At 42.6% G+C, this 15,371-nt stretch overlaps 1 protein-coding gene across 6 annotated transcripts in view; it reads right to left on the bottom strand.

The window, feature by feature from the left end:
* The window catches only part of LOC126175874 (serine/threonine-protein kinase tousled-like 2), a 596,427-nt gene that overhangs the window by 120,628 nt on the left and 460,428 nt on the right, over nucleotides 1–15,371 (bottom strand). For all 6 annotated transcript variants that reach the window (XM_049922899.1, XM_049922901.1, XM_049922900.1 and 3 more), the window contains one exon: nucleotides 12,214–12,333. In XM_049922899.1, the coding sequence (XP_049778856.1) occupies nucleotides 12,214–12,333 (120 nt within the window). The remainder of the gene's footprint in view (nucleotides 1–12,213; nucleotides 12,334–15,371) is intronic.

The raw sequence follows: 15,371 nt of genomic DNA, 5'->3' as shown, positions 1-15,371 counted from the left end.
TCAGTTAAAATAGAAGGCAGGCCCCCGCGTAAATATAATGCTACCATAGAGCCAGAACGTGGGTTAGTGAAACCTGTACGCCTTGAAAAAAGGGGTTCCTCTGACCACAGTAAACGGCCATGAGTGAGGAGAGTGGCTGACACACGAGACTTACCTGCCACTTCAGTGATATCGAGGGGAAACTCTACAACCATGTCGTTGTCTTCAATGTCTATAGCTTCCTGTACCTTACCTCCAGCTATCCTACTGATCCATGGTAGCGGCCTCTACTGTGTTATGACAGATCCCAGGGGATTGGCTCAGCATTAAACCTAACACTCACACAGACCCAGTTGGCTTCTAACTCTTCTGGCTCATTTACCTTCACATTCTTGTGTGTTTAACACCCATTAGAATGCCTATTTTCCTTGCTTTTATAACAGGAGAAGGCAGCTCCGTATGTTATGGGCAATTTTTTTTTCTGTTTGTTGCATTTTCTCGAGGACCTGACGGTTAGTGTGGTAATCTGACTAGACAAAAGACTTTCTCTCTGGGCAACATACCATCTGCTATAGTGTCTTCAGGATACCGTTTAACCCCGGTGTTGTACATTGAAAGTATGTGACAAGCAAATCCTGAAGACACTGTCAGAAAAAATAACGAAGCCGCCAAGGACGTGTCTCGATTTTGATCTGTCAGTATACAAGATGTAAGTTGGGTACAATGAGGAGGGTCACGATACGAAATTAAACAATACCAAAAACTCTTCAGATGGGCAGAAGTAAGGCTGGGTTTGGCCGCGTTAAATGAATGGGAAAAGAAAGACTAGTGAGAAGAAGAGCTCTGGAAAGAGCAGAATCTGGAAGAATACCAACAGAAAGACCACAGTCAAGTCAGAGAGACCAGATAAAAGATGAGGTGAATCAGACAGGACTACAATGGGAGGAAACGCTGAACGACCTGCGTAAGCACAAAAGTTCGAAGAAAAAGAAGAAGAAGAAGAAGAAGAAGTAGTATACAAGATGGCAAGATTGACATCTCAAATATTATCAAACTAGGATCTAAGAATCATATTTGGGGCGACTTAAAACTTCATCTAAGATGAAATTCTTTAGGCTGTCTTAAGGTGCGATTTATTCAACTCATTCCAGCATTATTCGTGTACAGCAACTCTCGAACTGCAGGAGCCAAGTACAATTCACTGAACTTTGAATAGTAATCAGTACAATTAATTGATCAAATTTGTTAACTACTGCACCACATAGCTTTCCGATCAAAATTCTTCTCGTTACTTACAAGAGTATGCAGTAAGAGTAAATACAATGAAATACGGTTAAATCTAAAACCAACATTCTGTACCGTGCACTGCCAATATATAAGCTGCGTTGAGAACATTGGTGTCTTTGCAGCAATCTCAAAGGCTCACGTGCATAGAAAATGAGAAAAAACTCACCTACTCTTCGTTTTTGCAAGTATATGAGTGTGTGAAATACTGTATGAAGGCATTGAGTGTTACATACAGCTGCGGTGGTAGACGCGCCTGTCGCCATTGTGAAATTTGCCACCCACGAATTCAGAGCGAGCGAGTGCATTTGTTGAATTAAAAGTCCCTCACGTCGAGTAACAAAATAAAGAAATATCATCCGCGTCGCCCTAAGTTTTTGTAACGATTGGAAGTAAACAATTCAAAGATATAGACACTAATCAAAGAACTAATTGCATGTCAGAGAGCGTATATTTGTAGGACTGCTTCAGAACCATGTAATACACTGAACTTCACAGATACCGCTTGGAATTTAGAAGTACTGGGCTGTTTCAGGCTCAAAGACTACCACTGATCAACACACTTCCAGACAAATTACGTCATTTTTTGTGCAAGTCACGGTATCTCACGGTGATTTTGTTCCATATAGACCTATTAATTGTGATTACCAGGATGTCTCGTGTGCAGAACACTAATCCATTTTCTTTCCGCATCCTCTGTTACGATTACTTCCACGCCCCTTATTGTACTGGTTGCAGCAAATCTCACCAGCCAAGTAACAGACTAGTCCTAATTCAGTGTCTTGTTTCCGCTATTTTGCAGCAGCAGCAGCAGCAGCAGCAGAGGTACGAAAAGACAATATGAAGTCCTTACACTGTGGCTTCGGCTGATTCTGTCATCCAATAATAGATGCTATTTTAAACACGCATCTGGAAAACTGTTCTCCACAACAACAGTACAACGAATGGTACAATCTCGTTCGTTTGGCGTGAAGTTTATTGTACACACTGGCGGCTCTTCTATCCGCTGGGGTGCGAATACACTAGTTACGAAACAGTTGGCACGTTTCCACTTGCAGTTGAGCTGAGTATGAACGGTCAATCGTTTAAAGCCGCACCCAGTCATTCGGGAAGCTGATTGCTATGAGTTACTCTCATGCGAAAGAGCTAAGTACAAAATATGAAACTCAAAAGGTTGTAGAGCAGAAACGCGGTACATATTTAAACAAATTTACTAATCATGTCAATTGATTATTCCATCGCTTCTTGGTAGAATCACATAGTAATAATTGAAAAGCACAACACCGTGTACATTCTACGGGAATTATTTAGTTAAACCGATCTTCGGATTACAAGGCCAGGCATCAAATTTTTCAAGTCCCATGGTCGCAGAGCATCAAAGGAGAGATGAACAGCGAAACAAAGTGAATCTTTTCCAGGAAGGATTTTTTTTACACCTGTTTCTATACCGGAATGGTAATACACATTAAGTATTCTAACCACAACTATACTTTATTCGGAAACAAAGCAAAGAACTTCCTACTTAATTCCTATGTTTTCAGTGTCAAATTAGGAGCTGTTCAGTGTAAGACATACCACTGGACATTGGATGTGCCATTTTCTTTTATTTCTTCCAATTTTATTTAGAGGCAAACACACTATTATCAGTCCTTTAGTCATCATTTTGTCAATGAGATTATATTTCTGGTGATTTGATTCATAGAATATATGTATTATTCACTGAAAATCAACCCAACTATTCCACACCTTAAGTATCAACCAATTTATTGAGTTGCACTTCGACCTGTATTCCTAAGCAGATGGACTGTTCCCGAGATCATACTTTTTTCATGATGCGTAACCAGAAAACAGTACCATCATTTCATTTCAGCTGCCCTCTCTTAACAAAATGTAGTTAGTTACATCACTATTGAAATAGTAACAAGAATTTCCGAGACAATATGACTACAGCGATGTAATGACACATTAGCAGTGTCAACCTAAGCAGACCCCATGTTACCTTGCATACACAACAAAAACGTAGCAATTGGTCTGTTCCGATAGGTTAAGACAAATTAGATTTCATTTTTAGTTGGATGACTTTATAAGAACCTGTAGCTGAAAAAGGTCATATGCTATTACCGTGTTGCGTAGTGATGATGAGAATAAGAAATTAGGCCACGTACAGCAGCACATGGACAGTTACTTTGCCACTCGCTCAATACGCGAATCGAGTGGGAAAGAAAAGTGATTATAATGGTACGCTATGCTTCCGTCATGCACTACTTAGATGAATACATTCGACGACAGAGATTATCTTCTTTTTATAGCGCCCTTGCCCCACGTTGCCGCAGGGTCGGCATGGTTAGGAACGGATTTGGCATAGTTAATTGAAGGGGTGGCCAGATGTCCATCCTTTCGCCACCCCGTTACCTTCTAGGACAGAATATGTGTACCCCCAGCGGTCTGTGCATTGTGTTATTCGTATGAAAGCGAAAGTTGTTCTAAATGTCTTCCAAGTAAAAAAGGCGGGACTGGAGTACCAGTCCGCTATCCACTTAATTGGCTTCGGAAAACCGCCTAAAAATCACACCCAGTCTGGACGGCACACCCACTCTCGTCGTCATTCTGCCGGACCGATTAGATTCTGAGCTGGCACACCTTCCTGTCCCAGAACCGGCGCTTTAGGGCGCATGGCTATCTGGGCGAGTATTCGACGACGGATATAACGGGTCAAAATATGACGATTTGACCAGAAGGGGAAAGTCAGCAAAAACTTACGTTGTTTGGTGTCCGAAAACTGGTTTGATGCAGCTTTCCACGCAAGTCTATACAGTGCAAGCCGCTTCATCTTCGTGTAGTCGCTACAACCTACACCCGTTTGAACCTGTTAACTGTAATCAAACATTGGTCTCTCTCTGCCATTTTTATTCCACTGAATACCAAATTGACGATGTATTGATGCCTCAGAATGTATCCTATCTTCTGATCCCTTCTTTTAATCAAGTCGTGTCATGAATTTCTCTTTTTCCTGAACTTGTTGCAGCACCTCACTGGTTACTCGATATATACCTCTGATCTTCCGCATTCGCCTATAATATCATATTTCAAAAGTTTCTATTCTCCTTTTGTCTGAACTCCTTACGTCCACATTTCACTTCGTACTAGGCTACACTTCACATAAAGACCTTAAAGAAACTTCCTAACACTTTAATTTAAAGTCAGTGGTAATAAATTTCTCTTTTTCGAAAACGCTTTTCTTATTATTGCAAGTCTACATTTTATGTCCCCCCCCCCCCCCCCCCTGCTTCTGCCATCATCAGTGTTTTTGGTGCCCAAATAGCAAAACTCACCTACTACTTTTAGTACCATTTTCTAAGCTAATTCCTTCAGCATCGCCCGATTTAACTCTACTATATTCCGTTACCCATATTTTACTTTTGCTGATGTTCGTCTTACAACATCTTTTCAAGATACTACCCGTTCCACATGAATATATGACACACTGCTTGTGGTCATGTACATATATGAACTTTCACCACATTCATGCACATTCAAATTGCAATACGGTTCCTAAAACTTTATCAGACTTGACTATTTGCAAGCTTTGCGCCTACCAACAAAACGACTATAGGAAGACGGAATTCTGGTATGCGATGCACAAGTAAGTCGCCTGTCCGCAATATTGGTGTAAAACTGATGTATGTATGCTTGGTCAACATGAAATTTGTATTATCGCATGTATCTATACGAAGTAATTTAAGTCTCGAAATGGTGCACAGTCTAGGGAGGAACAAGTTCAACCAAAACACCTTAGCTCCGTTGTCCGAAGGAAGGACCTATGTGCTTGGTAAGAGCAAGATCATCAGTACCTCCCACAAGCAAAGTTGTGTAACGATCGGAGAAGGAACTACCTGTGGCCTTGTTGAGGGCATGTCTCCGGCAAGGCTAGAGGAGAGAGCTAAACGAGGCTGGGCTGAACAAGATTTGAAAGCAGTCGCTGTTGAATATACCAGCACAAACAGAAATGATAAAATATTTCAATAACTGTCGTAATTTACCAAGCGAGATTCCTCTCAAGTATTTCTGGGACGTACTATGTTACGACTAGAAATTAGGCTCTTCTGAAGGGCACGTATGTAATTACTATTTTATTTTTGCAAGAAGAGAAAGATAACGAAAATGTTATTAACACAGGGATCCACTGACTTATACACGGGGCAACGGTGTGCTTGCTCTTATATAACTCAATTGACTACTAATCGCGTATGGGTCGGAAAAAAAAACATTTGCTTGCGTGGCAAGATAAGAACGCTCATAAATATCGCTGTAGTTTCTGCATGAAGAAAAACAGGGCTACTAAGCCGTCCGGTTGTCTTCAACAACAAGCGAATACATTCTACTACTGAGAAACTTCCACTAATTAGCTCTGTTCTGTATCACATTACGAAAGAATAATTTCACGCGTTGTAAATACACAACAAATAATGTACAGGATGTTTTACTTTCTGCTATTTTCTGTTTTTAAATCTTCCGCTGTTTTGTAGCTGCTGCCTAGGTGTTGAGAGATTCAACTTTTTTATATCAATAACGAAATTAAAGCTTTTTGCTCGATCTTTTAGTCCGTATGTTGCCATAGTTTACGCATCATGCACTAGAAGAAAAGCAAGAGTTGCATGTAACGACCGGCCGACGACTATATCATCAGAGAGGGAGCACAAGCTAAGATAGGCCAAGGATAGCATCAGGCGATTCCTTTTTCAAGGGAACCATCACGGCATTCGCTTATATCACAAAAAGAAGTCGCTTATAAATTCACCAGCGAATTCTGGCGTTACCTCAACCAACATCTATATGTCTATTATAATTGTCATACAGTACTGAAATGATTTACAACGCACTGTTGGGACCAACACTTAAAACATTGCCGTCCACGATCTGTTTCACAGTTTACTAATTGTTATTTGAAACAGAAATGAGAAGCACGTGCAGGATAAAGCTTTTAAGAGATTAATTTTTTTGTGGGTGGAGGGGCGGGGGAATGGAGGGTGGAGTTGGTAAATGGAGACATTTTATCTTTCAGACTCTAAAGAGAAAATGAGTGGTGCCGCGACCAGTTTTCGGATGTTCAATTGCTAAGCGCGTACCTGATGAAGGTAAAAGCTCGAGTAACAGTAAGATAGCAGCACGTACGTAATAACGTAAAGATGTCCTGAATTAGAATGTTGGCTTGTAAACAGCGCGGTGTTTTCCTAGGCATGATCCTACTGGTGATGGTATGTCCTTGTTTTCCTCCCACATCTGAACAGACTTAACCGGCCAGTTACAGGGGTCCATAACAGCTTAACATGGACTCCGAAACACGGTGCATCTACGCGTTTTTAACAACGGTAAATCATTGCTAGAAGAGCAAGAAGCAATTAGCGACCATTGTGGATCAAAACTCGCCCCTTTGAGAAAATTGTGAGATACATGCACAAGTTTATTAAAACAAACACATATTTCTAAACGAATGGAATCATTCTGAAGAATTTTGGTGCTTAAATGCAGAGAACAGGATACGCCTCTTTGTTGTAACGAACACGAATCATGAGTGAGCGCGAACAACACTGTGATTTTTTTAAATACCTAAGTCTACACCACATACCTACTCCGCTAGCCACCATACAGTGCATTGCAGAGGGTAACCTTAATCATTCCTTTCCTCTCCCACACGTAAATGGAGAGGGAAGAAAAATGACTATATTCTTCCGTACGATCTGGTTTTTGTAGCCCTTACACGAAATGTATGCTGATAGCAACACGATCGTTTTGCAAATACCTGTTCTCTAAACTTTCTCAATAGTATGCTACCATACAGAGAACAAGAGTGGTAGTATCACACTTTCCTGGGAAACTCGTTGACGACACCCTGTCTTCGATAAACACTCACCGTTCAAGGATCACGTACTGAGTTCTACAGCTTAATAATTCTTCCATCTGAGAAACTATTCTGTATGTTCGGACCAACCAAAATAACTAACCGAAACCGCAAATCCGATGGATACGTAACTGCACAAGACATGCGAAAGCGGGTCGTACACGTAGGAACGGGGAAAAAATTAAGTAATCCATGCTTCAAGGTACAATGTACGACAGATTACATACAGTGTGGGAGCTGTGGAAAAAAACAAATACCGATGTACAGAGTGTAAAATTAGACGCATTGACTGATAGAAGTTTCTACTAAAGTAGACTAGTATCAGCAAGCAGTGAACTTACAAAAAGGTACAGGTATTTTTAAGTTACAGGACGGACTGTAATAAATTCGTCAAAGATATCTACATATGTGCTGCACTTTCAAGTGGCCCCTCAATTAAGCTATAAATGCCACCTATTACAGCACGAGTACAATACGGTAACGCTCGTGCGTTCCCGTGGATTAAACCAAATGTACGCATCAAGAGTGGCGCCGTCCAGGGCAGAGCACGACAGCTGGGGGCACGGCAGGTAGCCGACACGTTTGGCCCGGCGGCGGTCGGCAGGCGGCGAGCAGTTCCGGCTCGGGGAAAAGCAGCCGGCGCATTCATGGGGGCAAGCACGACACAAGGTGACGCTATTTTCGTGCTCTGGACTACGCGCCGCTCCCTCCGCGCTAGCCGTCAGACTCCGACTCGTGCTAAAAATGGACGTTGTGGGGCTGTTGATGATGCTGGTCCGCAGCCACAACTACCACCCCCAACAGCCAGTTAAACTATTGAGTCTACCATTCTCTTCCTACATATGCTGCTGTTCCACAGTCAATCGCTTTTCACTTCCGAGCGTACAACAAAAAAGACATACTTAATTGTCTTGAGCTGTTACGTCCACAGTAATGGCCCAGAACTAACGCTTTTATACGCTTTCGTGTAGAACTCATTTGTACAAACGGATATTAATAAATACATTCACTTCTTGAACACAACATTCTACAGATTACACGAATCTGCAACCGAAGGTAGTGGCGCAATGGTTCAGACAATGAATTCACATTCGCTACGAGCGAACACCAAACTTCAGACTGGTTATGCCGATTTAAGTTTTCTACTATTTCCCAGAGGTGAGTAATACTTTCACCAGGATGGTTCTTTTTGAAGGCGTACGCCCGATTTCCTTCCTCGAGCTGAGAATTTGCTCCGTCTCAAACGAAGTCCTCATCGATGGGACGTTAAACAATCTTTCAGACTTACGTAGCAAAACATCAATACAATTTTTCGCCAATTTCTTGAAACACATACTTCTGAATTAAAGTCTAGGATGTATGTAGCTTTGTTACTACTTCTTCCTCTTCCTGGGAAGTTTGTGCTTATGGAAGTCGTTCACAGAGGCTGTTCCAAGCTTCTCTTTTCTCCCACAGTTCATCATTTAGCATTTCCTCCCACTCCAGTCCTCTTCGGTTATCATCCTTCACCTTGTCTCTCCATCTTGTTCGAGGCCTTCCAATCACTATTCGTCCAGATTGCATCCATTATAGAGCTCTTCTTGGAGGGCTTTCTTCTACCGTTCTTTTAACTTGGCCAAAAACCGTAAGTCTATTTCTCTCCATAGATTGGTATGAACGGTGCTTCGTATTGTTTCATTCCTTATCCTGTTACTTCTTGCCTTATTCAGGACTCCTTGTAGAAAGAGCATCTCTGTTGCTTGTATTCTTTGCCCATAGTTCAGAATTAGCAAGTAATATGGATTTTTATCATAGTCTCTGCTTTGTAAGGTATTTTTCAACATTCTAATTACGTCCGATGCACAATAAAAACACTTTCAACAATTTTTTATTCTCTCCGAAATTTCATCCTTTATGTTTCTTTTCTCAATACCAATCGACAGCTGCACATCGTTCCTTAATGAAAAAAAACTGTCCCCTAGATCAGAAACCATATTTGATTGCTTCTGCAGACTCGTGACAGAGTGGAAACTGCTACACTCTCTGGTATGAGTATTACTTGTTTATTAGCAGCGTTATTTCCAAGGGGAATCATGGTTACCATTCCGCTAGGCATTTTCTAGCGCACAGGAAAGTACACAATTAAATTACCGGTGACTTATCTTTCCAACCAATCGCTAACAGAATTAAAGATAACTGACTGCATGCCTGTGGGAGCGCCTTATTCTCTAATTTAACATCATTCTTATTTGATACAGTGGAACGCAATGGTCTTTGTATGGAGAATATGGTCTTTCTTGCAAAAATTCCCATGTAAAACCCTTGAACGTCTCAGTTTTACAATTCCAATTCTTGTACTTCAAACTTTCTCTATATAATTTCGCGAAAACATCGTCGTCAAAACTGAAGGCATTGCCATCTCAGCTCCGCTTCCGTAACACACTGTTAAGGATCGGACTGGCCAGTAAAATTTTTGCAGTGTATCTACGAACGGTCAAGGTCTTCCTTCGATCTGCTAGCAGTACTCAGAAACGGGTCGCACTAACGCTTTGCATGCAGTTTCTTTTTTAAAGCGGGGTATACTTCCCCAGAACTCTCGCAGTAAAACAGTTGGCCGTTCCCCTTCCCTAGGTCTGACATTAAATGCTAGTTCTATTTCATGTCGTTTCACAAAGTTTCGTTTAGATATTTAATCGACATGAATGAACCGAGCAGCTAACTATTAATAATGTATTCAAGCATATATGAATATTTCTAGTTCTGATCTGCATTAACTGAGATGTACACACATCTAAAACCAGCTGCCATTCATTCAGAAACTGGGAAGTCTACCTTAGCCCTCACGAATCCCCCTACAGCCACTGAACGAAATCTTTCCTGTCGTAATAGCGTCGTCAGCAGTGTCAGATACTTCTCGCCTACTCCGACTGATAGTTTACCTTCGTGGATAATAGGAGAGTTCTTGCCTCATACTTCTCTGGGGCACTCCTAAAGTTACTTTTGCCTCTGATGAGAACCCGTCATCCAGGACAATGTGCTGTGTTTTACTACTCAAAATGTCTTGCAGCCAATCACATATATGAGCGGCAAGTCCAAAGCGGCTGGAAAAAAAATAAACAAAAACGAAGGGGCTCCCGTACAAAAGAATAACCACTTTGCTGCAAAATTCTTGAGCGTGATCTAAATTCGAATATAATAAATTTCCTAGCGACAGAAGAGGAGCTGTCCACAAATAAGCAGAGATTTAGACAGAATCGCTCGTGCGAAACTCAGCCAGCTCTCTTCTTGCGTGATATCGTGAACCAAGGATGCAAGACAATCGACAGATTCTACATTCCTAGATTTCCGAAACGCGTTTGACACATTGCCCCATTGCAAATTATTACTGAAAATCGAAACATACGGGATAGGTCCTCACATACTCGCTCGAAGATTACTGAAGTACTACAACCCAGTACGTTGTACAGGACGGCGAGTGTTCATCAGAGAGAAGGGTACCGTCAGGAGTGCCTCAGGGATGAGCGCTCTTATGCACAATATATGCAAACGATCTGACGGATGGGTTAAGCACAATCGCCGACAGTTTGCTGACGTCGCTATAGTGTATGGAGAAGTGGCGACAATGAGTGTCTAAGTTGGTACTTGAGTACGTCCACAGAATTTCTATTTGATATAATGAATGTCAGCTTGCTCTTGCTAAACAGCAGCCTGTCAGAAAGCGTGTTCTTTCTGTATGCACACTGGCACCTTTAGTTGCCGATAAGTGAGAGTTGTGTCGTATGTGCAGTTGTGGAGTGTAACTGAGTGTAATGGATGCGTGCGTAGTGTCATATTATGTTTGTGTTGGATGGGGTGGTGGTGATGGTGGAGAGAGAGAATGAAAACCTGTGCCAGCACATAGCCTACTCCTCTCGAATAGCAACAAAAGGGCCGCAAAGCTTAACGTCCCCATGCGAAGGACGCATCACCACCAACAGTGTCACATGCCCTCTCTCAATGATGATTACAAGCCCCCACTTCTCCCCTTGCTGGCCAAATACTGGCAGTGAAAATTTCATCCAACACCACAATTCGAACCGGCCTACCTCCGAGTCGAGCACCGTTGCACAGGCGTGCGTTAGCGACCTCGGCTCCAGAGACAGGTAGTTGATTGAGGTGAGTAGGAAAAACAATACTACAATGCTGGAATACAGTGGTAGTGGTGCGCTGCTTGACACTCAGTTATATTCAATATTTATGCCTGACGTAACAAAGCGATATGAAATGGCTCTGAGCACTACGGGATTTAACTTCTGAGGCCATCAGTCCCACAGACTTAGAACCACTTAAACCTAACTAACCTAAGGACATCACACACATCCATGCCCGAGGCAGGATTCGAACCTGCGACCGTAGCGGTCGCGCGTTCCAGACTGAAGCGCCTAGAACCGCTCGGCCACTCCGGCCGAAATGGAACGAGGACGTAACGTCAGTTTTAAGGAAGGCGAATGGTCAACACCGGGTCATTGGGAGAATTTTCAGAAAATATGGTTCACCTGTGAAGCAGATCGTGTAAGAGAACTAGTGCAGTCCATTCTTGAGCACTGCTGGAGTGTTCGGCATACTTATCAGGTCGGACTGAAGGAAGATATCGGAGCAATTTAGAGGCGTATTGCCAGAATGGTTACTGATATGTTCGAACGACAAGCGTGTGTTACGGAAATGCTCCGTGAACTAGAATGGGAATCTCTGGAGGAAAGACTACCTTCGTTTCGCAAAACACTACAGAGAATATTTAGGGAACTGCCGTTTTCGACGAACTGCAGAACGCTCCCTCTGCCACCAACACACATCTCGTGAGTGTACTTAGTGGTAGATGTAGTAGATATCACACAACTTTTTTTTCATGAAATGAATTCAACAGTGAGGTCTTGGATCCTCCAGTCCTTTAAGCAGGCTGCAAGCAGCGCACAGAAAATTTACGTGTCATCAAGGCACGATGAGGATTGAGACAACAGGAAGTTTCCTGAGGCCAGACCGGAAGTGACGAGCAGCAGCAGCAGCGCCAGGAAAGTAGGTAGGCAGTTGGTTACCTGTCGCTCCCGGGAGTTGGAGACGGCAGCCCAGTCAACGGCCGTGGTAGTGGGCAGGCCGCAGCGCGCGGCGGGGCACTGCGGGCAGCTAGCGGACGTCCCGTACTCCGCCCCGCCGCCCTGCAACACACCGAGAGCTGAGCCGCAGCACGGGCATTGCTGGGCGCCGCGCCGCTGTTCCACGACACACTGGCACTCCTCTCTAGGGGCGCTGCCTATTGTGACAGCTTGCTCACAATGAACACCAACAGCCTCGACCGCAAAAACACTTATTTCGATAGTAACTGGTTTCGGTCAGTTCTTGACCATCCTCACGATCGCCAGCTGCTATGAGCAACTGACGTTCGTGGAGTTACAACACCCGCTCCGTTCAGCGCCACCGGTTACCATCGAAGTAAATGTTTTTGCGGCCGACACTGTTTGTATTCATTTTTAAAGAACTTTTTCGTCACACAGCCGTTTCTCCACGAGAAATGTTCTAGAAAATTATTATATTCAAGCCCAATGGAGTAACTTCAACACCTGCATATGTATATAAGTTTAAAGTTAATAACTCGTTCTCTGCAAATGGACTCCCACGGAATTTGTATAAAACACAATATATGCAATTCTTTACTGCACAACATCTGATCACTACGGTAGAAACAGTGCATGAACGTATATCAGTAAATGAACCAGAATGCTCTAAATTCTTAGGGGTCTGTATTGACAGGAACCTGAATTGGAAGTCAGATGTTGAAAATGTTAAAACATCTTGCCTCTACAGTTTTATTTATTTACCGTTTATGTAAGATATATAGACAAACATTTACAAAAAAGTGGAGTTACTTTTTCTATATTTCATTCGCTAATGTGAACACATCGCATTTTGGCGTAAGTCCTCATTTAGGAAAAAAAGTTTTGGCATTGTCCACTCAAGAGCACCTTGCAGTCGGCTCTTTCAACTATTGGGATGCATCGCTGCGAATTTACTCCCTTCTGAAGTTCGTTGTCTCTAATCACAGTTTGAAAGAAACAGTAGCACTCATAAATTTAATACTAGGAAGACCAATGATTCACACTTTCCATTACTCAGTCTCAGAGCGGCTCAAATGAGAGTAAGGTATTTATCAGCCATAAAAATCTTTGGCCATCTACCCAATGATATAAAGGATTTAATGAATAATATAATTAACTTCAAACACAAACTGAAATCATATTTGCTTGATAACTTCTGTTACTCCATAGAAGTAGTACGCAATGTGTAAGGGAGGGAAGAATGGAGGGAGGGAGGGCAGGGAGGGAGAGTTGAAATACCTTGAGAAATCATTTAAATGGTCAGTATGTTGCCACTACTGTAAAAGTGACTTATCACAGCGAGAGGTCGCCAATATCATTCACGGAACATGCAAATAACTAACGGCATTAGCAGTGGCTGAAGTACTGAAGATAGATGGCGGAACAGCTCACGCCTTCCTGTGTTGTCGAAAGGCCTCCAACAACTTTTAGATTCACAAAAAGCCGCGCGGGATTAGCCGAGCGGTCTAGGGCTCTGCAGTCATGGACTGTGCGGCTGGTCCCGGCGGAGGTTCGAGTCCTCCCTCGGGCATGGGTGTGTTTGTCCTTAGGATAATTTAGGTTAAGTAGTGTGTAAGCATAGGGACTGATGACCTTAGCAGTTAAGTCCCACAAGTTTTCAAACACATTTGAACATTTACAAAAATACATGAAAAATAGCAGTAGTCAATGTGTTTCCACGGTAATGTTCAATGAAAACAATGTAAACACGATCGTGACTTATTAGGCCCCTTCCACGCGATCGTCGTGGCTCAGGATGCTACTCTCTTCAGCCGGTCATCGGCGTAATGAGGCGAAGTCCCGGTCGCTGCAGTTTGTGTATTACGTGATAGCCGAACCCCCACATGTCAGCGTGTTGTTTACTGAACAAGTCAGTTACAATGCATTCCCCACAAAGAAAGTAGTTTAGGCTGTGAGTGTTGTGACCATGAAGAAACACAATACACAGAAAATAAAGAACTGGTATGCCCACCCAGTATTAGGATTTCAATTTTTTTTGGAAGTTATCACTTCTGGCAATGTTTATTAACGTGAAAATACCGAGCTGCATCGTGGTTCGGAAACAACGTTAAACTATAAGCCATTCTATAACTGAGTAATCTTTCGAAACTCACAGGAAAGCAACGGCATACCACATCCACAAGAACCACGCGTAGTAAAGCTCTGTGCAGTTCAAATCAACATTCGGACTGACAACAGCTTTACTTTTTTAATGTAACACCCCCAATCAGCTCTAGACTGAGATTGGCACAGAAGACGTCTACCACACGGTATCCTGACGATCAACAGTGGGCAGAAATAACGGAGATGACGACTTAAGTGTACCGACATCTAAAGAAGATAAATGACGACGAATACGACAAGTGAAAAGCGGCTCACTGCCTCCCGTCTGGAGATTTTCGTCTGTCTTCGTGTAATGCAAGTAGTGGCGATTCATTTCATAAGCTACACGACAGCTACAGTGAGCCAAAAACGAATCTCCGTGCGCCTCGAGTGAAATGGTATGAAGCATATGATTCAATGTAAACTGAGTCATTTCAACTGGATGTATATGGATGCACGGCCTCGCGTATTGAAAGATAGCTTATCTCACTGGCGTCGGTCACTCAATTCAGGAACAGCTGGAGGGGCTATTTCCCTAAATTCAAGTTTCAGAATCTGTCGATCACTGACCGTAACGTCCCACAGTGGACAACTTAGTCCCGCGGATAGGCAAGAGAGAGATGAAAATCTTCCCTTATCTGCTTGAAATGTTCACAGTCAATAAGGAAAAATGCAATTTTGTCGTATCAAGACATGGTTGCAGACCGTGACTGTTAAATAAATTGTTGATGTTGTACAGCAACCAGCCACAAATCGGTTTTAGATTACTTTATTCTTACGGTACTTTTTGAATACAGTAACCTAAAACCAATTTGCGGCTGGTAGCCGTACACTATCAACAACAAGGAAAAATTACAGAAATTTAGGGCTTAACGTCCGCTCAATGAAAGTTGATTAGCGAAAGAGTGCAAGCTCGGATTTGGGAAGGAAATCGGTCGTGTCCTTCTCAAAGAATTTGCCCTAAGTGATTTAGGAACGGATTTGGACCGCTATCTTCC

Source organism: Schistocerca cancellata, chromosome 3 (assembly GCF_023864275.1).
Source record: "Schistocerca cancellata isolate TAMUIC-IGC-003103 chromosome 3, iqSchCanc2.1, whole genome shotgun sequence".
Classification (NCBI taxonomy): Eukaryota; Metazoa; Arthropoda; class Insecta; order Orthoptera; family Acrididae; genus Schistocerca; species Schistocerca cancellata.
This window is presented reverse-complemented; position numbering and strand designations above follow the sequence as displayed.